Consider the following 19517-nt stretch of genomic DNA (forward strand, 5'->3'; position numbering starts at 1 on the left):
GGACACGCACGCGATCTGCGTGGACACGCACACGATCTGCATGGGCACGCCCCAAACCGCAACACTCCGCACCCGCGGTTTTGTCTCCGCTATCCTGGGGGAGCCGCGGAAGGTGGCGGCCTCCGGCCCGCCTGCCCCATCAGCTTAAAGGCCGCCTACCCACGTGCAGCCCACCCGCCCGGGCCGGAGGCAGACAGACCATGGAGAGGACACGGTGGCTTTATTCACCCCCAGCAACGTCAGCCAGACCCTGGGACACGAAGCCCCCGAAGACACAGAGCCCCCCGCCCTGCCCCTGGCCTCAGCAGAGGTGCAACCCCCTCCCCTCCTCGCTCAGAGGGTCTTGGCTTTCCGGCGCTGGGTGCCCCACAGCAGGAGGGACAAGGATAGGGTGGCACCTCCGAGGATCCCACAGAAGAGCAGCACGGGGAAGTTTCCCTGTGGGGAAGCAGCAGTGAGTGACCCCACAGCTCCCCCCAACCCCCCAGAGCTCCCCACCGCTCCCCATGCTGCAGCAGTGGGGGCTCCCGGTGCCGGGGATCCCATCCCACGGGCGCTGACCTCACGCAGGCACTTGTAGCTGTGGAAGGGGCTTTTGCAGAGGCACTGGATGAGGCCGGGGCCATCCGGGGTGCAAGCGGCATTCTCAGGGCAGGGCCAGGCTGGCAGAGCACGGGGGGGGGGTTCATGGGGCCCGGCTGGGGTGAGCCCTCAGCGCCAGGACCCCCTTCCCCAAACACCTTACCGAGGTCCCCGGAGCTGTTGCAGGGGTTCCGCTGGTCCTGGCAGAGCCGGCTGCTCCCCCGCGTTGTCACCTGCTCCCAGGCACTGCTCCCACCCGGGCACTCCAGTGCCAGCGGCACCGCGCTAGGGACCAGAGCTCAGCCCCGGCACCATGGCCCAGCTCAGCACTGCAGTACTCCCTGCACCCCCACCCCAGTACTCACAGGCTCTGGAGGTGGGTGAAACCCTCGAAGGAGCCATCGGGGAGTGGGCCCAGGGGGTTTTCTGTCAGATCACTGCAAGCACACCCGGCCCATGGACTTTGTCAGCAGGGCTGCCCCCACTCCTTAACCCCCAGATACTGGGGGCTGATGCCCCCCTACCCAAGAGCAAGACACTGTCCTTGGCTTTACTGGACCCCTGCAGCCGTCCCCCAGCCTGCCCAGGTCACTGGTGTCTCCTGGGCGCTGCAGGCCTCGGGACAGTGTGCTGCTGGGGGGCAGCATGGTGGGGACACAGGGGCAGGACCCGGGGGCACAGCAGGGTGAGCTCCTCCAGCCCCTTGCAGGGAACAGCAGGGCACAGCAAGACTCACAGGACGATGGCAGTGGTGGCCTCAGCCAGATCCAGGGGGAGGCTCTGCAGGGAGCAGTTGCTCAGATCCAGCCTGGGGGGGACAGGCGTCAGGGGAGGGAAGTCAGCATACCTGGCACCCCCTGCACCCCTATCCTGTGTGCACCCTACCCACGTTCACTCCCCCAGCCCCCGCAGGTCCCCAGCAGCAGGACCCCTGCAGGTCACCCCCTTGTTCCAGGCACCTCCCTGAGCCCACCCCAAGCACCCCCCGACGTGTTCCCCGACACCCTTAGCCCCCTCCCTTCCTCCCCCCGCCCCATACCCCAGCAGACGCTCCGGGCGGGCCCCCCGCTCCCGGCAGCAGCGCCCCTCGCTCTCGGTACCGCTCCGGGATGCGCAGAACCGGGCCACCATCGAGTCGTTCCGCACCGGCCCCGGGCAGTGCCCGCACACCTGTGGGGGAGTTTGGCGGGAACCCCCTTACCACCCCGGGTACCCCCGACTCTGGGCAGACCCCAACCCTAGGTACCGCCGACCCCGAGCACCTCCCGGCACCCCTTCAACTCCTCTACCCCCCGGAACCTCCACCCGGACACCCCCAGACCGCGAATACCCGACTCCCGAGCATCCCCCAGCCCCTCTGATGCGGGCACCCCCCGAGCCCCGCTCCCCCCGCTCACCCCCTCCCCTCCGGAGCCCCAGGGCAGCAGCAGCAGCAGCAGCACGAAGCCCCCCATCATCCCGGGCACCCCCCACCCCCACCGGAACCCTTCCGGCACCGCCCACCCAACACGCCCGGGCACGGCTGGGCGCGGGGCGTGAGCGTTCTCCCCCCGAGACCGCGCAGGGCGCCCTCCGGACCCGTCCGGTGCGGGGCGGGGTGCGGGGGGGGGGGGTCCGGAGGCCGGGGGGGGGGCGAGGGGTGAAGGGCCCGTGACGTAATCAGTGTGAGCGGGGAGGAGGGGCAGGCCGGGCGGAAGTGGCGGGTAAGGGCAGCGCGGCCGCCTCACGACGTCATCAAGGCGCGCCGGTGTCTGTCAGGCTGGCACGTGGGGCGGGCGCTGGCGCCGGTGCCTGCGGGCGGTGAGTGTCGGGGCTGCCGGGACCCCCCAAGGTCACCGGGGCTTGTCCTGCGGCCGGCACCGGGGATCCGGGGACAGCAGGGGACAGGGGGCCGGGGCGGCGGCAGCGGGGACTCTCAGGGACCGGGGGACGGGACCTGGCTTAGGAGCACCGGGGACTCTGGGGGTCCGGGAGGTTGCAGGCATCGTGGACCTTGAGGGACCGGGGGACAGAAGCCGCTCCGGGCTCACCGGCTACATTGGGGCTGGACAGCGGCGCCTCCAGAGAGGTCACCGGGGACATCGGAAAGTGTAGGATGAGGGACGGGGGGGGCCGGGTCGGAAGCAGGTCACCGGGGATCCTGGGGGGCGGGGGGAGGTACAGTGATGGGGAGGGGAGGGGGGGGGTCACAGCCGGGGGACATGGGGCAGCCCGGGATGGGGGAGAGGGGCCTTTGGCCGGGGACAGGGAGATGCGGGGAGGGGGCAGCGGGGGCCTCAGGGAAGTCATGAGAGGCAGGGACCGGGGCCTTGAGCCGGGAACACCGGGGGGACGCCGAGTGTCGGGGCCTCAGGGTCACGTCGGCACCCCCGGGGTGAGGGAACCTTGGGCTGCGGTGAGGGGGCGGAGGTTTGCCGGGGCCCGCGGCGCTGCCCACCCCCCCTGTTTAGTCTGGGCAGTGGAATGCGGTGACCTTGGACCCTGCCCGGGAGCTTTGCGGGGGGTGTCCGTGCCGGGACGGGGACAGCAGCGGGACACGCTGCCCTCTCACCTCCTGCCCTCCCGGCCAACGTGGCCCGGTGCCAGCGCGGCACCCCCGCCCCCCCGGCGGGCAGGCCCGGGCACGCTGTGCCGGGCGCGGGGGGCCGGGGGGAGCCCGGGTTAATCCCCCCCGGCATGCCGCGGACAGCCGTTCATTCCGACGGGGATCACGGCAGGTGCGATGCCAACTCCCCAGCTATGGTGTCGGCCCCCGAGCGCCCGGGGCTGCCCCACTGCTGCCCCCCCACTGCGGCAGCCTGGGGGTCCTGTCCCCCGGCCCCCCAGCATTCGCCTCTCCCGGCTCCCCGCAGCTCCCTGCCAGGTCTGGGGGGGCTCTGCTCGTTCCCCTGCCTCATACCCGGGGCTGCACCCCCTCCCTGCCCTGTGGGGCTGGGCAGAGACCCCCGTGAGTGGGGCAGGAGGGGCCGCGGGCTTGGGCGTCTGCTCTGTCCGTCTGTCCATCCCTGGCTGTCGGGGTGGTGGTCTCCCCGCCCCACCTCTGCTCTGCGGGGCCGGGGGCTCCTTCCCTCCTCCGCTGTGCCCCGCCGGGGTGACTGCCTGACGCTGGGGCGGTTCTGCCGGTCTCGGCGGGGCTCCGGCGCCTCGGGGTGCTGCCCGGTGTTGTGCTTGGCCGGGGCGCGGGGGCGGCCGTGTTGGGCTTGGCACGGGGTCGGTGGTGCCGGGTTGGGGGCGTGGGGCCGAGTATTTGCTCCGGGGCCCCAAGCCCGTTTGCCTTGGCGGGGGCAGGTGAGGCAGCCCGGGGGGGGGGTGGGCGCCGTGGGTCCAGCCCGGCCCAGAGGAGGAGGAGGAGAAGGAGGAGGTGGGGTGGAGGAGAAGGAGGAGGTGGAGTAGTAGTAGGAGGTGGAGTAGTAGTAGGAGGGTTCGGGGTCGTTCTCCGCCGGGTCCTTGAGGTCGGGGCAGAGCGAGCGAAGGTCCCGCAGCAGCTCCTGGCGCTCAGCCCGGTCCTTCGCCGCAGCTCCGTGCCCGAGGAGATGCCGTCCGGGACCCGCAGCCGCAGCCACCGTGGGGGCTTGGGGTGCCCATGAGGTCGGGGGCGTGCAGCCGGGCAGCGGGGGCTGCGGCCAGGAGAGAGCCCAGACATGGAGTTCACGGCCATCGACTACAGCATCTTCGCCCTGCTGCTGGTGCTCTCCTCCGCCATCGGGCTCTTCTACGCCCTGAGCGGGGACCGGCAGCGCACGGTGCAGGAGTTCCTGCTGGCCAACCGCACCATGAGCTTCTTGCCGGTGGCGCTGTCCCTGCTGGCCACCTTCCAGTCGGCGGTGGCCATCCTGGGTGTGCCTGCCGAGATCTACCGCTTTGGCACCCAGTACTGGTTCCTGGGCTGCTCCTACCTGCTGGGGCTGCTCATCCCAGCCCACATCTTCATCCCTGTCTTCTACCGCCTGCGCATCACCAGCACCTACGAGGTGAGCTGGGGGGGCACACGCAGGGGGTGGGAGGGGGCGTCCCCCTCTGCTTGTGCCATGAACTGTCTCCCCGCAGTACCTGGAGCTGCGCTTCAACAAGACGGTGAGGATCCTGGGGACTGTCACCTTCATCTTCCAGATGGTGAGTGGTGGGGGGCCAAGGGTGGGGTCTGGGGGGGCTGTGCCCAGCTGCAGTGCTGCTCTGCCCACAGGTGATCTACATGGGGGTGGTTCTCTATGCGCCCGCGCTGGCTCTCAATGCAGGTGAGGGGATTGGGAGGGGGGAGACCACACTGGGACCCCTGTCCTCTACACGAGGGGGGGGGGTGTGACCCCCCCCGCTCATTAACAGCTTCTGCCCCTTCCAGTGACGGGCTTTGACCTCTGGAGCGCTGTGCTCACCATGGGGCTGGTCTGCACACTCTACACCACGCTGGTGAGTCCCTGCCTGACATGGGCATCCTGACCCCCCACCCTCAGGCTGTGGTGATGGCTCCGTGGCACCCTGGGTTATGGTGAGGGTCCCAGTGCCCTCTTGGGCTGCAAGGATGGGCTCTGTGCCTCCCAGGGCTACAGTGAAAGTCCTTGTGCTCCCCTGGGCTGCAGTGACAGTCCCCATGCATCACGGTGATGGTCCCCATGTCCTCCCTCTGAGCTGCAATCATGTCCCTGTGCCCCCTCCCCAACTACAGTGATGGTCCTCGTGTTCTCCTGGGTTACAGCGGTGGTCCCTGTGTCCGACCCCAGGCTGCAGGGAAGTCCCTGTGTGCCCGTGGGTTCAGTGACACCCCGTGTCCCCACAGGGCGGGCTGAAGGCTGTCATCTGGACAGACGTGTTCCAGACACTGGTGATGCTGGCGGGGCAGCTGGCAGTCATCGTGGTGGGTGCCCAGCGGGTGGGGGGCATGGCCCATGTCTGGCGCCTCGCCCAGCAGGAGGGCAGGATCTCTGGCATTGAGTGAGTCCCTTCCACAGCCCCCACTCACTGCCTTTGCCCAGCCCACGGTCTGCGGGAGCCCACACTGTGGGAACAACGCAGGGTGTGATGGGGACACGTGGGGTGTGGTGGGGACAGGGACTGTGGCACAGTGTGGGGACAGGTGGGGCCAGGGTGGGCACAGGGACCCCATCAGGGTTGGGGACATTCCAGAAGACTGTGGTGGGGACAGAGAGTCCGGCAGATGTGGGGATACAGGGGTGTGGGGTGAGGACAGGGGCCCTGGAATGGCATGGGGACATGCAGGGCTGTGGTGGAGACAGGGACACTGGCATGGGGAAAGGTGGGGCTGGGACAAGGATCCTGGCAGGGGTGGGGACATGTGGGGGTGTGGTGGGGACATTGAACACTGCAAGGGTGGGGACATGTGAGCCTGGGATGGGGACAGGGACTCCCGGTGGGGGTGGGGACACTTGGGGGGCCTGGGGTGGGAATGGGGACAGGAACACGGACCCCTAGCTGTGGTGGGGCTGTTCCTGCTGCCCCCCTGCCATGCCGGGGGGGTGACCCAGTACCGTGTTATCCCTGTCCCCAGCCTGGACCCCGACCCCTTCCAGCGGCACACCTTCTGGACGCTGGCAGTGGGGGGGGTCTTCATGATGCTGTCGCTGTACGGGGTGAACCAGGCGCAGGTCCAGCGGTACCTGAGCGCCCGCAGTGAGCGGGAGGCTAAGCTGTGAGTGGGGATGGGGCCGGGGGGTGTTGGGGAAGGGTCAGACCCCCCCGCCTACCCCTTCCCTCTGCCCACAGCTCCTGCTACGCAGTCTTCCCCTGCCAGCAGATCGTCCTCTGCCTCAGCTGCCTCACCGGGCTCGTCATGTTTGCCTATGACCAGCAGCACCCCCTGGCACCCTCTGGGCGCCCCGGCTCCTCTGACCAGGTCAGACACACCCCCACGCCCCCCATCCCCTCCCACAGCCTGTGGGGCCAGACCCCTCCCCCGGCCCCCCAGCACTGACCCCCTGCCCCAGCTGGTGCTGTACTTCGTGATGGATGTGCTGAAGGACCTGCCTGGGCTGCCCGGGCTCTTCGTCGCCTGTCTCTTCAGTGGGTCCCTCAGGTGAGGGGGGCACCGGTGGGGGTGGGGGACCACTGAGGGACCACGCTGAGCCCCCGTCACGCTGCTTCTCCCCCTTCCCCAGCACCATCTCCTCTGCCTTCAACTCGCTGGCCACAGTGACCATGGAGGACCTGGTGCGGCCCCACTGCCCCGGGCTGTCCGAGCCCCGGGCCACGCTGCTCTCCAAGCTGCTGGGTGAGAGGGACACCGGGGGGCACAGCACTGGGGGGGGGGGGCAGCATCAGAAGGTCCCTAGCACCAGGAGGGTGCCAAGAACCCAGGGCTTTCCCAGCTCTGGACCAGGGGGTCTAAAGCACAAGGTGGGGTCCCCTGCTCTGGGGGTGTCCCAGAAACAGGAGCGGGGGGTCTCCAACACGGGGGGGGGGGCATCTCCACAAGTAAGCAGAAGGTCTCCAGAACATGGGGGATCCCCAGGACCAGGTGGTCCCAGGAGGTTCTCAGCATGAGGGAGCGTCCCCAGCACTGGGAGGTCCCCAGGACCAGGGGGGTCCCAGAAGCAGGGTGTCCCCAGCACTGGGGGTTCCCAACCCCACCGTGACCCCTGCTCCTCTCCCCAGCTCTTGGTTACGGGCTGCTGTGCCTGGGCATGGCCTACGTGTCCTCCATGCTGGGCCCTGTGCTGCAGGTACGGGGGGGTGTGGGACCCCCAGCCCCAGCTCCCGGTGGGCGAGGGGTGGGTGCTGAGGGCTGTGTCCCCCCAGGCAGCCATCAGCATCTTTGGCATGGTGGGGGGCCCACTCCTGGGGCTCTTCTGCCTGGGCATGTTCTTCCCCTGCGCCAACCCCACGGTGAGTGTTCCCCCCAGGGTGAGTGTCCTCCCCACCTCACCAGGGGCATGGACCCCCCGGGGCAGTGATGTGGGGCTGGGGTCCCCTGAGCCCTGCCTCTGCCCGGCGCAGGGTGCTGCCGTGGGGCTGCTGGCCGGGCTGGCCATGGCTTTCTGGGTGGGCATCGGCAGCCTGCTGCGCAGCGGGGGGGCAGCCGGGGGGACCCCCCCACCCAACGCCACCGCACTCCCCCCTGACGGCAACCTCACCACCCTGCTGGCCACCACCCTGCTGGCCCCCACACCAGCCCCCCCGAGGTGAGCAGGACGGGGGGCTCAGCGCTGGGGCTGGGGAGTGCTGCTCTGTGCCCCCCAGCCCTGACCCCTCTGTGTGTGTGTCCCAACCCCAGGGGTCTGCAGAAGTTCTACAGCCTCTCCTACATGTGGTACAGTGCCCACAACTCCACCACCGTGGTCCTGGTGGGGCTGCTGGTCAGCCTGCTCACTGGTGAGTGCGAGGGGGCGAGGGGGCCTCTGATGGGGACCCCTCTGCTCATCCCCAGCTCTGTCCCCCAGGCCCCACGCCAGCAGCAGATGTGGACCCCCGCACCATCTATCCTGTCCTGCCTCGCCTGCTCTGCTGCCTGCCCCCCAAGTGCCGGCGGGGGCTCTGCTGTGGGGGGGACTCCCCTGACCAGGTGAGGGGCTGGAACCCAGCACACTGGGGGGACAGGGGGCTTGTGCACCCCTCTACTCCCACAGCTCTGTCCCCACAGGACGCTGGCCCCAGGCACATGGAGGCAAAGAGCAACGGGGTGGCCAACAGCCTGGGCCTCCCTCGGTGGCCAGGGGAGGAGGAAGGACAGGGCTACATCCGCAGGGAGGGGGCCCCCACCTGTGCCCTGCAGGAGACCTCCTTCTGACCCCCCCCGGGGGCCTGGCAGCCCTGCTGGAGGACACAGACACCCCCAGACCAGGGGCATGGACCATGCTGGACCCGGGGACCTGGATCCCATGGGCCAGGGGCCACGGACCTCTCCCCCGCAGCCAGGGGCCACAGCCCCCCCCTCCCCAGACGTGGCACACGGACCCTGCAGGCCACCCAAACCAAAGAGCTGGGGGGGGCTGTGTCCCTGCCCAGAGGGGTTTGCAGGGCTGAGGTCACTGCTGGGTGCTGCCCCCTGCCCTGGGGCTCTGGGACCATGGCTGGGGGGGAGTGGGAGCGGTGCCCCCCACTCCGGGCCGGGACCCTGCCTGGTGCCCCCCGGCCTGGCCTCGTGCCTTACTGCACCGCTCCCGGCCGGGGGCTCCCGGACCCCCCAGCCCCCTCACCCCTCTCTGTGTTTGTTGCCTCCCCCAATAAATGTTACTGGAGCACTAGTGTCAGATGAGACCCCCCTCTCCCCACTGTGCCCCGGGGCACACAGGACCTCATCTCACAGAGCTGTGGGACCCCGCTGCCACCCAGCAGCAGGAGCCCAGGTATCCCACTGCAGACCCCTGAGCAGGGCACGGGGTGTTGGGGGAGCGTGGGGGGGGGTTCTGGTGACTGTGGACTCCTGGGGGGGGCCAGAGGGGGTGAGGGGGGGAAACGGACCCCCCCTCCTGCGGGCAAGGGGGCACGCACGGACCCTGCCCCCCCCCCGGCCCCCCAAACCGCGGGGGTGGAGCTTGAGCGAGGGGGCGGGGCTGTGGCTCGAGGGGCGGGGCCATAGCGGGGAGGCGGGGCTGTGTTGGGGGGCGGGGTTATTGTCTCGGGGTGGAGGCTCGGGGGCGGGGCGGTGGTGACGTGTCAGCAGGCGCTGACGTGCGTGCCGTAGCCATGGCGCCGCGGCGGCCGGCGGAGCTGTACCGGGCGCCCTTCCCCCTCTACACCGTCCGCCTCCACCCGCAGCGGCCTCTCGCCATCACCGCCGGCGGCGGGGGAGCCGCCAAGACCGGCATCCGCAATGGCGTGGTGCGGGGGACAGCGGGCAGGGGCTGGGGGTGCCGGGGTGCTTAGGCCTGGGTCAGGGGGTGCCGGGTCCGTGGCCGTGAGGAGGGTCAGGGGGAGGGGGACGGGGGTCCCAGGCCGAGGGCAGCGTGAACAGATGGGGCTCGGGGGGGGGTGTGGTTGCGGGGGAGATGCGGGGGTCTGAGCCCCTGCCCGTCCCGCAGCACTTCCTGCAGCTGGAGCAGATCGGGGGCCAGCTCAGCGCCTCGCTGCTCCACTCCCACGACACCGAGACCCGCGCCACCATGACCATGGCCCTGGCCGACGACATCATCGCGGCGGGGCAGGACGCCAGCTGCCACATCCTCCGCTTCAGCCTCCAGGGCCCCGAGGCCAAGAGCGGCTCCTCCGGGCGGGACGGTGAGGCCGTGCGCTCCCGCGGGGGCTGGGGATGAGCAGCTGCCCGGCAGGGGTGGTGGCTGTCTGGGGACCGGGTGCCATCTGTCCCGCCCCGCAGGCAGCGGGGAGAAGGGCCCGCGGAAACGGAAGGGCGCCAGCCCGGCGGGACAGGGCGGGGAGACGCAGAGCCGGAGCAGCGAGGTGACCGTGGAGAGCCTGCACAGCGTCCGCACCGACTTCAGCGCCGACGCCCTGCAGAAGGCCGTGCGCTTCAACGCCGACGCCTCGCTGCTGGTGACCGGCGGTGCCGATGGCTTTCTGCGCCTCTGGGAGGTGGGCGGGGGGCAGCCCCGGGCGGGCAGCGCGGGTCGGCGGGGGGCAGGGCCAGGACCCGGCAGTGCCTGGGGTTCTGCACCGCTCCGACCCCTGCTCTGCCCTCCCAGTTCCCCAGCATGAAGAAGACGCTGGAGTTCAAAGCCCACGACGGGGAGATCGAGGACATCGCGCTGGGCCCCGACAACAAGGTGAGGGTCAGGGGGCTCCGTGGGCCCCCCGGGCAGAGCTGCCCCCCACCCCCGGTAGAACCAGCCCCCGCGGTCTCTGCGCAGGTGGTGACAGCGGGACGGGACTTCCAGTGCTGCGTGTGGCAGCGGGACCAGCTGGTGACGGGGTTGCGCTGGAACGAGAACCTGCCTGGCATTCCCGACAAGGCTTACCGCTACCAGGCCTGCCGGTGAGGGTGGGGGGCACCGACTGACCCCCCCGCGGGACCACTGGGGAGTCTGGGCGCGTGCTCAGCCTTGTCATGGCCCACTGTGAGGGAAAGACCCCTGGTCTGGGGGACAGAGCTGCTGTGATGGGCACAGGGAGAGGGATGGCAGGGAGGGGGCTGGGGGTGTGGTGGCAGAGCCAGATCTCCCCCCCCCCCCGTTTCCCCAACAGGTTCGGGGCAGTGGCGGACATGGCCGGGGCGCTGCGGCTCTATACGGTACAGGTGCCCCACAAGCGGGAGCGCAGACCCCCCCCCTGCTACCTGACCAAGTGGGACGGGAAGAGCTTCCTGCCCCTGCTGACCCGGCCCTGCGGTGCAGAGGTGATCTCCTGCCTCTCCCTCAGGTACGGAGCTGTGGGGAGGGGAACTGGGGGTTGGCCCCCCCCCGACTCCTCCCTACCTCCTCGCCTCACCACTCTCCCTGCAGTGACTCGGGCACCTTCCTGGGCCTGGGGACAGTGACGGGCTCGGTGGCCATTCACATCGCCTTCTCACTGCAGGTGAGTGTGGGGCACACGGGGGTTCTCCCCTCTCGGGTCTGGGCAGGCTCTGTTTGCCCCACCCACCCCATTGCCCCCCACAGAGGCTGTACTACGTGCGGGAGGCACACGGCATCGTGGTGACAGACATGGCCTTCATCCCCGAGAGCCGGCGCGGGCGCGAGCTGCTGGGGGAGCACGAGGCTGCCCTGCTCAGCGTTGCTGTGGACAGCCGCTGCAAGCTGCACCTCCTGCCACGCAGACGTAGGTGCTGGGGAGTTAGGGGGGCCCTGTTCCCCCCGCAGTATGAGGGAGGTCCTGCAGACCCCTCCTCACCCCACTTTCCCTGCAGGCTCTCTCCCTGTCTGGCTGCTGCTGCTGCTCTCTGCTGGGCTCATCATGGCCACCATCCTGCTGCTGCAGCTTGCCTTCCCGGGCTTCCTGTAGCCCTACGGCCCCCACCACACCAGGACAGAACCCCCCCCCCCAACACCAGGACAGGACTCCCCAGTACACGGACAGGCTCCCCCCAGTGCTGGGACTGGACCCCCCAGCACCAGGATGGTTTCGCAGGCCCTGTGGTGCAACCCCCCCTGTTGGACAGAGCCCCCCTAACTGGGACAGACCCCCCTGGCACCAGTACCCTCCCTGGGCCTGGCTAGCCCCCCTCCCCAAATGGAATGCACCAGGGACGAGTGCCCGGCCCCGAGGGTCACAGGCGGGTCCCAGGGGCTGTGGAGGACCCCGGCCCGGCGGGGCTGGCCCCGGGCAGGGAGGGGGGGTCCCGCCAGCCCCCCGCTATTAAAGCTGGAGCACGAAGGCAGCACCGGGACCTCCGTGTGGGCGGGGCCGGTGAGGCCCCGCCCCCTGTGGCCTCGCCCACATCTGGGAGGCGTGGCCCCGGCAGCCATGTTTGTTGTGGGCAGGGGCGGCGGGGCCGCTTAACCCCTGCGGTGCCGGTGCGGGGAGGGACGGGATCCCCCCGGGCGGGGCAGGGCAGGGCAGGGCGGGACGGCGACGTGGCCCGAGGCGGGGCGGGCGGCACCAGACAGGACACTGGCACCGAGTGAGTGGGGAACGGGGAAGAGAAACGGTGCGGCGGGGGGAGAGTGGGCTGCAGGTGGCGGGGTGGGCAGGGGGTTAATGCGGTGGGCAGAGGGCAGGGCGGGAGGGGGAGCAGAAGCCGACCGGGCCCGGGAGCTGCGGGACGGGTGGATGGTACCGTGTGTCCGTGTGGGCAGGAGGCTGGGGGCTGTGGGCAGGAGGCTGTGGGCTGCAGGCAGCAGCGGTGGGCAGGAGGCTGGGGGCTGCAGGCAGCAGCGGTGGGCAGGAGGCTGGAGGCTGTGGGCAAGTGGGCTGCGGGCAGACGCCGGCCGGGACGGGGGTCCCATGTCCGTGTGGAAGCGCCGGGTGCAGAGCCCCCTCCCCGCTCCAAATGCCGGAGTCTCCAGACCCCCGCCCCCTCAGTGGTACGGGGCCCCCAGGACCCCCTCAGCAGTTGTCGCCTGGCTGCAGCCCGAGGTCGCAGGATGAGGAACCCGGTGGTGGCCCGGCTGCTGCTGGTGCCGGTGGTGGCCGCGGCAGCGTGGGCAGCCCCCCAGGCTGGGGGGCACAGGTATGGGGGGGCACAGGTGGGGTTTGGGTGCCCGGGTGGATGTCCGGGAGGGTTGCACGGTCAAGGATCAGGCCCCCGGGATGGGGTGGGGGCGCAATGCCTGGGTGGGGGACACTGTGTGAGGCATGTGGGGACATCGGGCTAGGCAGCCCCCTCTAGCGTCCCCCTGCCCAAAGGGCACAGGTAATGTCTCCCCCACCCCTCCTCTCCTGGCCAGCCCTGAGGTCCCCCCGCCCGCGATGCTGGACCCTGATCCTGACCTGCTGAGCCTGGAGCTGCTCACACCGACGTGAGTCCCGTCCCCACGGGAGCCCCACGGCTCTGAGCCCTGCACCCGGGGGACAGTGCAATGGGGCAGCGGGCAGTGCCCGGCTGGCTCTGGGGCTGCAGGGTGGTCCTGGGGCCAGAAAGATGGCAGAACAGCGACGGGGCAGGGGCGGAGCATCCTTCGGGCAGGCTGTGGGGCAGAGCATCCCTGGGGCAGGCTGTGGGGCAGGCCTGTGTGTGCCCACCGCAAGCCCCATGCCCCCAGGCTGCTCCAGAGCGCGGTGCAGAGCCTGGGGCTGCCGGAGCAGGATCCAGAGGCCATGACACGGGAGCAGGGTAAGGCCAGGGCAACGGGGGTCTCTGGGGGCAGTAGGGACACAAGCCCAGCCCTACGGCACCCCGTGCCCCACAGCTCTGCTCTACCTCTTTGTGCTGCACGACCATGACCGGAGTGGGTGCCTGGACGGGCTGGAGCTGCTGCAGCTGCTGGGGACGGTGCTGGCCCAGCGGGACGGGGGGCAGCCGGGTGCTGAGGCGGTGGGTCCCACCGGGGTGGACAGCCCTGCACACCCCCTGGACCCCTGGCCAGGCCCTCACACCATTCCCCCCCCACAGGTGGCTGGGCTGGTGGACCGAGTCCTGGAGAGGCATGACCTGAGTGGGGATGGGCTGCTTGACCCCCCTGAGCTGCTGCTGGCACCCAGTGGGGGACAGGGACCCTCGGAGCGGCCCCTGCTGCAGCCCCCCAAGGAGCCAATGGCTGGGGTTGTGCCCAGGGGGGATGCAGAGGTGCCGGGGAGGGACATGGGGGTGAATGTTCTGGGAGATGGCCCAACGGTCGGACAGGCAGACCCCCAGGATGAAATCCCCCAGGATGAAACCATGGATGCAGAGGAAGCCCCTGAGACAGAAGCCCCCAGCGCTGAAGCTACAGAGGCAGACAAAGCCCCTGAGGGGGACCCTGGCGAGGGGTAGGGTGCAGGGGGATCCCTGCCATGCTCAGGGCATGAATTGGTGGGACGGTCCTTCCAAACCCCATCATGAGGGGTTAGGACTGGGCTACTATCACCCCTGTAACATCATGGGATGGAGAAATAGAGGAGGTGGGGCCAGCGCTGGCCTGAGCTGTGGTCACTACGAGCAGAGCTGTGGGGCAGGAGGCAGTGGGGCAGTGTGTGTGTGTGTGTGTGTGCGGTTTATTGCCAGCAGGGTGGGGTGTGCGGGGTGCAGCAGGGGGGGTGGGTATGCCCTGGGGTGAGGGGTCTCTGGCCACTCAGTGCCCAGCTCAGACGAGGCCGTCGAAGCCCTGGATCCCACATTTCTTGCCCGCAATCCGGCAGCCGAAGGTCAGGGCCTCCTGCAGGCTCTTCCCTGCAGAACCAGCACTGATCAGCCCCAGCCGGCCCACATGGGCTGAACCAAGCCAGGCCATGCCATGGCTGTGCCATGGCTACCCCATGACTGTGCTGGGCCATGCCAAGCTGTGCCATGACTGTGCTGTGGCCATGCCCACCTTCTGAGAGGGCGAAGATGACGGCAGCGTTGAAGGTGTCCCCTGCCCCCAGCGTGTCCACCACGGTCTCTGGGGGGAAGGCATCCGAGTGCAGTATCTCCCCATCAGGCCCCATGGCATCAGCACCAGCCTCGGCCCAAGCACAGATCATCGTGGCCCTGGGGGGGTTGTAGTGGGCACGGGGTGTAGCTGTGTCCCCCCCTCAAACCTTTGCTCCTCTCCCACCCACCTTGCCCCTCTACCTCGGCTGGACGCGGCTGCGCAGCCCCCGCAGTGCCTCGGGGGCTGAGCTGTACCCAAAGTGCTGGGCCAGGTCCTTGCTGATGAAAACCTGCAGGAGAGGGTCTGGGGTGGGAGGACACCCTGGGACCCCCCCAGTGGCTGCATCCCCAGAGCCAAACACACCCCTGCACCCCAGCTGTACTCTCCCCACCGCAGCTGTGCCTCAGAGCTGCTGCACACCCTGTGGCCCCCTCAGACCCCATCTTTACCCTTTAGACCCCAACTGCACTCCCAATCCCACATCCCTGCCCCCTCCCCTGCATCCCATCCCTCCCCCACCCAAGGCCCCACTGCCTCAAAACCCAGATGCACTGACCCCTCCCTGCCCTATCCCCCCTCTCCTCACCCCACTGCCCCCAACACCCCAGCTCGACCCCGCTCAGACCTGATTGCTCTGCCCCCAGCCCCAATACCCGCCCTGACAGCTCTGCCCCCCCGCTGTACGTTCCCCCCGGCAGCCTCCTCCCCTCACCACTTCCCCCAGCCCCAGCAGCTCCAGCAGCTCCTGTCGCGGCTTCTCCACCTCCACCGAGATGCGGACCCTCTCGGCCGCCCCGCGGGAACGGTTGTGCCGTTCCACCCGCCGGATCATCTCCACCTGCTCTGCCACGTTACGGGCCTGTGGAAGCACGACCTGGCACCGGCACCGGGCACCGGCACCCCTCGCCCTCCTGGGGTCACTCACCCCCAGCCTGGGGATACCCCATAGCCATGGGGCAACCCCCCCCTCCCGTGTCCTCCCACCCTGCGGCCTCTCCCAGCCCCGGGTGACCAACCCACCCATCCCGAGGTGACCCTCCCAGTCTCACCTCCCAGTGGATCCACTTGAACCGGGAGAGGTCAACCTTCTCGAAGTCACGGGCCGTCACGTCTGGCAGGTTCCTGTGGGGTGGGGGTCAGGCGGAGCGGGGGGACCCCCAGCCGCAGCATGGGGTGGCCATGGGGGTGACCCCCGGCTGGGGACAAAGGACTGTGGAGGGCAACACCCGGGGCAGAGGTCCCCGGGGCTGGCAGTGTCCGGGTCAATCATTAATGCCGGCGCGGCCGGACCCTGAGCTGGACTCAAAGGGCAGCGCGGTGCTGCCAGGCTGGAGCTGCGGGGACCCGGGGGGTGAAGCCCAGCGGTGGTTGGGGACCTGCCACCATCAACCATGTCTGCCTGCCGGCACCGGCAGGGCTGCGGGAGCATCGTCCCGGGCACCACGTGTGATACGGGGCGGCCCCAACTGTCCCGCACAGGACACGTGTGTGCGTGTGATGCCACCGCCAATCACGGCTGCAGCGCGGGGAGTGACAAGGGGGACGATTGGCAGCGATTGTGTGTGCAGAATTACGGGAATTACCGATGTGGTGTGCGGTGCCCCCCGGCCGGCAGCGCTGGGCCGGTGCCGCCTCAGCACATCGAGCCCCGGGGTGCCGGAGCAGCCCCGGATGCCCCTTCCTGGCGTGGCCCGAGCGCTGCCCGCCGGGCGATCGGGCCGGGGCTGGCGGAGCCCTTACGTGTCGTAGAGCACGATGGTGCGGGAGCCGCTGGCCGCGCTGACCACGCAGCAGGCGCAGGGCACGTCCCCGCGGGGCTGCCAAGCCACGTGTGACACGTCCACGCCGCGGCGTCGGAAATCCGCCACGATGAAACTTTGGGGAAGGGGGTAACAAAGAGCGGGGGTGAGGGGGACACGCACCCACCCGTGGGCGTGCAGGATGGTGCGGGTGCCGCGGCGGGCGCTGGCGATGACCACGGAGGCGGGCAGGCTGCCGTCGTGCTGCCGCACCGCGTGGCGCGCGTCCACCCCGTAGCGCCGCAGGTCGGACAGGACGAAGCTGCCGGCGGGATTTGTGCAGAGGGGCCGGTGGGGCCGGCGTGGGGGGGGGGGGGGGGGGCGGCCAGCCCGGGCCCCCGTCACCGTAACCCCCCCGCACTTACTCGGCGGCGTGGCCGGGGGCCAGCGAACCCATGAAGGAGACGGGGGCTCCCAGCAGCGCCAGCACCGTGCAGGAGTTGGAGGCATTCCCGCCGCGCTGCCACCGCTGTGACAGGCACCTGCGGGGGCGGACTGGGGGGTAACGGCGGGGCCGGCCCGGGGGAAGCCGGGGGGGGGTTCCCCAGGGGAGACCCCCGCAGCCCCGCTCCCCCCGGTACCTGGTGTCCGAGTCCTCGGGCGGGTAGGCCTCCACCACGCTGATGATGTCCAGGCAGACCAGCCCCACGCACAGGATCCGCCGCTCGCCCCCGGAGCCGGGGTCCCTCCGCGCCGCCCCCGCCGCCATCCCGGGGACGCTGCGCTCACACACGGCCCGCGCCGGCCGCGCGCAGCCCCGCCCCGCCCCCGCGCCCGCCCCCGGACGCCGCCACCAATCGGAACCCGCGGTAGCGGCGCTCCCCCCGAGGGGGCGTGGCCACGCACACCCCCTCACGCGCACACGCGCCCCCGGGCCACGCCCCCGCGCCTGCGCCCCACTGCCGCGTGCACCGGGGCGTGACCGGCGGCGCGAGAGCCCCGGGACACGCGTGGGGCGCGTGAGGAGATGGGGGGGGGAGGGGGCAGGATGGGTGCGGGGTGCGGGGTGCGGGGAGCGGTCCCAGGCGAGTGTCGGCTCTGGAGTGGGGGGACAGCCGGGGCACGGAACTGGGGGAGTCTGAGCACGCAGAGAGCCCCCCTGGGCACGGCCAGGACCGAGACCCCTCCTCGGGACCCTCCTGCCCGCACCGGGCCCTGCCGGTGGGGCTGCCGGGGATGAGCAGTCGGGGTCCCCCACCATGTGCCATGCACCCCTGTCCCTCCTCTGTGTCTCCCTGTGCCGGGCAGCGTCCCCTGTGCCTCCCCCCCCTGTCTCCCGGTGCTGGACATTGTCCTCCCTGTGCCGGGCAGTGTCCCTTGTGTCCTCCTGTGCCCTCCCTGTGCTGCCCCCGTGCAGCAGTGTCACATTTGTCCCATCTGTGTGCGGCTGTACCCCCTGTCACCGAGAGTCACCCCCCCGCTGTGCCCTGGGGTGTCGCTGGGTCTGCTGCCATGTTGGGGTGACACGGTGCCCCCTGAGCCCCCCAGTCCCTCCCCAGAGAGCTTGGCCTGATGGCGGAGGCTGTGGGACAGTGTCACCTCCCGGCCAGCACAGCCCCGGGGACACCGTCCCGGCTGAGGGTGACAAGAACTCCACTATGGTCGTGAGAGCAGCACACGCGGGGGTCACGCGTGTGCAGGCGTGTGTGTGTGTGCACGTCCGTGTCCACATGTGGTGCACACCAGGGGGGCACATCACCCATCTGCTGCACACGCATGTGTCAGGCTGTGACACACGCGCGTGGCTGTGTTGGGCCACAGCACACGCATGTTCCTGTGTGCACACACGTGCTGTGTGCAGCGCCCGCCTGCAGCAGGGCAGCCCCTTGCGTGCACACGTGTGCACACACAGGTGTCATCACGCGTGTGGGGCCGTGTCCCCGCAGGGGCAGCTCAGTGTCACCCATCGGGGACTGCAGCTCCGCGGGGTGGGCCCGGGGACGTGTCTGGGACACCGCCCACCCCCTGCCCCTGCAGGCACACTGCTACTGTGCCCCCCCGGGCCCCCCCATGTCCTGCAGCCCCCTGACTCTGTCACCATCCCCAGCTCACCCCAGCTCTGTCCCCAGCCCTCTGCCCCATCTCTACATCTGTCTCCAACCCTGGCACCCTCCCCAGGCCCTCCAGCCCCTTCCCCTGACCTGTCCTGCCCGGGCTGAGAAGGGCTCAGGCAGGGGGCAGGCAGGGAGCAGGGGGCAGGCAGGGCACAAAGCCCCCCTGTAGGGTGCCCTGGCTACAGGACATGTCCTCCCCCCGCTGGCCAAGCTGCTGGACACCGAGAGAGACCCTCCCGGGGTTGGGCTTTGGGGACCCAGAAAGGGTCCCATGGGGCCACTGTCGTGGGAGGGGGGGCATGACAGCACGGAAAAGGGAGTATGGGGTGGGTCTGGGACCGGCTAAGGGGCTGCTTGTCCCTTGCCTGCTCCCTGCCTGCCCCCTCCCCCCTCCGGGGGTCCTTCCCCGGCAGTGCACCTCTCCCTCCGGCCATGTCGTTATCCACAGGAACCCTGAGCCCCCCGAGTCCCCCACTCCGGGACTGCCCCCGTGACACTCTTCACGGGGCTACTCTGGGCAGGGTGCAGGGCTCTGTGGTGACCGTCCCTGAGCTGACTGCCACCCCCTGAAGTGACACTCCCCCGTCACACCCCCTCTGTACCGGAACAACCCCTGGACAGTGTCACGACAGGGATGTGTCACCTGTGCCACCGTGGCCAAGGACTGTGTGTCCCTATTTTCCCCCATGTCCTCCCATGATCCCCCCCAGACTGTTCCTGGAGGGGGGCACGGCCAGGACCCCTCCTTCCCATTGGCTCTCTTCTTCCCCCCAAAGAGACTTCCTGGAGCTCAGCCCCTTCTGCCCCCCTGCCTGGTGCTCTGAGTGTCTCCCGGATCCCCAGGACCCCCCATGCCTGGGATCCCCACCCGTGGCACCCAAGGGTGCTAGTGCTGGAGATGAGCAGGAAGGGTCCCACTGCTCCCTCTCCCCCCTCGTACCCCCCTCGGCTCCTTCCACCCCAGAAACACCGGGACAGAGCAAGCGGCCCCAGGATGGGGACAGGAGTGGGACAAGAGTGGGACCTTCTCCTGTGGAGGGGTGTCAGGCAGCATCAGGTCAACCAGAACCCAGCCCTGGGAGTCCCTGGGGCCCAGCTGGGTGACACTAGAGCCACAGTGTCCCCAGCCGGATGATGGCACTGCAGTCCCCATGGTTCAGCCCGGTGCTTGCGGGTCCCGGTGTCCCAGCCTAGGCCGTCCCAGCGGTGCAGGTGCTGGGGGAACATCGAGGGTCAGGGAGTTCCAC

General features: G+C 70.0%; 5 protein-coding genes across 15 annotated transcripts; 3 read left to right on the plus strand and 2 right to left on the minus strand.

Annotated features, from left to right (window-relative positions):
* Nucleotides 1-203: 203 nt before the first annotated feature.
* ATRAID (all-trans retinoic acid induced differentiation factor) lies at nt 204-4263 on the minus strand. 5 transcript variants are annotated; one of them, XM_030468889.1, is made up of 7 exons: nt 2613-2666; nt 1622-1752; nt 1319-1390; nt 948-1019; nt 746-867; nt 562-662; nt 204-438 (listed from the first exon to the last, which is right to left on the minus strand). In XM_030468889.1, exons 2-7 carry the CDS (start codon nt 1711-1713, stop codon nt 334-336), a joined length of 564 nt encoding a protein of 187 aa, XP_030324749.1. In that variant the 5' UTR covers nt 1714-1752; nt 2613-2666; the 3' UTR covers nt 204-333. The 5 variants fall into 5 exon arrangements, with proteins under 5 accessions (XP_030324749.1, XP_030324748.1, XP_030324745.1 ...); XM_030468888.1 differs by lacking the exon at nt 2613-2666 and adding an exon at nt 1980-2078; XM_030468885.1 differs by lacking the exons at nt 204-438; nt 562-662; nt 746-867 and adding an exon at nt 3621-4263 and having other exon boundaries at nt 2613-2722.
* Nucleotides 4201-8405, plus strand: SLC5A6 (solute carrier family 5 member 6). 3 transcript variants are annotated; one of them, XM_030468878.1, is made up of 15 exons: nt 4201-4553; nt 4630-4695; nt 4766-4817; nt 4922-4989; nt 5357-5511; nt 6086-6226; nt 6301-6430; nt 6522-6610; nt 6693-6805; nt 7189-7256; nt 7333-7419; nt 7531-7715; nt 7808-7905; nt 7974-8095; nt 8174-8405. In XM_030468878.1, exons 1-15 carry the CDS (start codon nt 4224-4226, stop codon nt 8318-8320), a joined length of 1851 nt encoding a protein of 616 aa, XP_030324738.1. In that variant the 5' UTR covers nt 4201-4223; the 3' UTR covers nt 8321-8405. The 3 variants fall into 3 exon arrangements, with proteins under 3 accessions (XP_030324738.1, XP_030324739.1, XP_030324741.1); XM_030468879.1 differs by lacking the exon at nt 7531-7715 and having other exon boundaries at nt 7337-7419; XM_030468881.1 differs by lacking the exon at nt 7531-7715 and having other exon boundaries at nt 8174-8265.
* Nucleotides 8406-9186: 781 nt separating this feature from the next.
* Nucleotides 9187-11803, plus strand: PREB (prolactin regulatory element binding). 3 transcript variants are annotated; one of them, XM_030468882.1, is made up of 9 exons: nt 9187-9354; nt 9555-9750; nt 9848-10062; nt 10173-10253; nt 10338-10462; nt 10672-10845; nt 10929-11001; nt 11085-11244; nt 11333-11803. In XM_030468882.1, the coding sequence occupies exons 1-9, from the start codon at nt 9220-9222 to the stop codon at nt 11425-11427; spliced, it is 1254 nt and encodes a 417-aa protein (XP_030324742.1). In that variant the 5' UTR covers nt 9187-9219; the 3' UTR covers nt 11428-11803. The 3 variants fall into 3 exon arrangements, with proteins under 3 accessions (XP_030324742.1, XP_030324744.1, XP_030324743.1); XM_030468884.1 differs by having other exon boundaries at nt 9848-10023; XM_030468883.1 differs by having other exon boundaries at nt 9567-9750.
* Nucleotides 11804-12001: 198 nt separating this feature from the next.
* On the plus strand, nt 12002-13978 carry CGREF1 (cell growth regulator with EF-hand domain 1). Of its 2 annotated transcripts, none has more exons than XM_030468874.1 (6): nt 12002-12073; nt 12496-12595; nt 12813-12884; nt 13128-13198; nt 13275-13399; nt 13478-13978. In XM_030468874.1, the coding sequence occupies exons 2-6, from the start codon at nt 12510-12512 to the stop codon at nt 13835-13837; spliced, it is 714 nt and encodes a 237-aa protein (XP_030324734.1). In that variant the 5' UTR covers nt 12002-12073; nt 12496-12509; the 3' UTR covers nt 13838-13978. The 2 variants fall into 2 exon arrangements, with proteins under 2 accessions (XP_030324734.1, XP_030324733.1); XM_030468873.1 differs by having other exon boundaries at nt 12010-12046; nt 12448-12595.
* Nucleotides 13979-14070: 92 nt separating this feature from the next.
* On the minus strand, nt 14071-16953 carry KHK (ketohexokinase). Of its 2 annotated transcripts, none has more exons than XM_030468871.1 (8): nt 16798-16953; nt 16582-16698; nt 16158-16292; nt 15467-15539; nt 15130-15276; nt 14618-14706; nt 14376-14533; nt 14071-14233 (listed from the first exon to the last, which is right to left on the minus strand). In XM_030468871.1, exons 1-8 carry the CDS (start codon nt 16923-16925, stop codon nt 14148-14150), a joined length of 933 nt encoding a protein of 310 aa, XP_030324731.1. In that variant the 5' UTR covers nt 16926-16953; the 3' UTR covers nt 14071-14147. The 2 variants fall into 2 exon arrangements, with proteins under 2 accessions (XP_030324731.1, XP_030324732.1); XM_030468872.1 differs by lacking the exon at nt 16158-16292 and adding an exon at nt 16344-16478.
* Nucleotides 16954-19517: the final 2564 nt, after the last annotated feature.

The sequence above is a fragment of the Calypte anna genome, unplaced genomic scaffold (assembly GCF_003957555.1).
Source record: "Calypte anna isolate BGI_N300 unplaced genomic scaffold, bCalAnn1_v1.p scaffold_86_arrow_ctg1, whole genome shotgun sequence".
In the NCBI taxonomy this organism is placed as follows: Eukaryota; Metazoa; Chordata; class Aves; order Apodiformes; family Trochilidae; genus Calypte; species Calypte anna.

Excerpts from the sequence above, each read along its gene's own strand:
- SLC5A6 (XM_030468878.1), top strand. The coding sequence starts at position 4,224 with ATGGAGTTCACGGCCATCGACTACAGCATCTTCGCCCTGCTGCTGGTG. Across the intron at positions 6,806-7,188 it reads GCTGCTCTCCAAGCTGCTGG|CTCTTGGTTACGGGCTGCTG; the intron begins GTGAGAGGGACA and ends TCCTCTCCCCAG. Across the intron at positions 7,257-7,332 it reads TGCTGGGCCCTGTGCTGCAG|GCAGCCATCAGCATCTTTGG; the intron begins GTACGGGGGGGT and ends GTGTCCCCCCAG.
- ATRAID (XM_030468885.1), bottom strand. The coding sequence starts at position 4,240 with ATGGCCGTGAACTCCATGTCTGGGCTCTCTCCTGGCCGCAGCCCCCGC. Across the intron at positions 1,753-2,612 it reads GTCCAGCCCCAATGTAGCCG|GTGTGCGGGCACTGCCCGGG; the intron begins GTGAGCCCGGAG and ends ACTCCCCCACAG. Across the intron at positions 1,391-1,621 it reads CGCCCGGAGCGTCTGCTGGG|GCTGGATCTGAGCAACTGCT; the intron begins GTATGGGGCGGG and ends TGTCCCCCCCAG.
- PREB (XM_030468882.1), top strand. The coding sequence starts at position 9,220 with ATGGCGCCGCGGCGGCCGGCGGAGCTGTACCGGGCGCCCTTCCCCCTC. Across the intron at positions 10,063-10,172 it reads GCTTTCTGCGCCTCTGGGAG|TTCCCCAGCATGAAGAAGAC; the intron begins GTGGGCGGGGGG and ends CTGCCCTCCCAG. Across the intron at positions 11,002-11,084 it reads ACATCGCCTTCTCACTGCAG|AGGCTGTACTACGTGCGGGA; the intron begins GTGAGTGTGGGG and ends TGCCCCCCACAG.
- CGREF1 (XM_030468873.1), top strand. Across the intron at positions 12,596-12,812 it reads CCCCAGGCTGGGGGGCACAG|CCCTGAGGTCCCCCCGCCCG; the intron begins GTATGGGGGGGC and ends TCTCCTGGCCAG. Across the intron at positions 13,199-13,274 it reads GGCCATGACACGGGAGCAGG|CTCTGCTCTACCTCTTTGTG; the intron begins GTAAGGCCAGGG and ends CGTGCCCCACAG.
- KHK (XM_030468871.1), bottom strand. The coding sequence starts at position 16,925 with ATGGCGGCGGGGGCGGCGCGGAGGGACCCCGGCTCCGGGGGCGAGCGG. Across the intron at positions 16,699-16,797 it reads CCCGAGGACTCGGACACCAG|GTGCCTGTCACAGCGGTGGC; the intron begins GTACCGGGGGGA and ends CCGCCCCCGCAG. Across the intron at positions 14,707-15,129 it reads TGCTGGGGCTGGGGGAAGTG|GTTTTCATCAGCAAGGACCT; the intron begins GTGAGGGGAGGA and ends CCTCTCCTGCAG.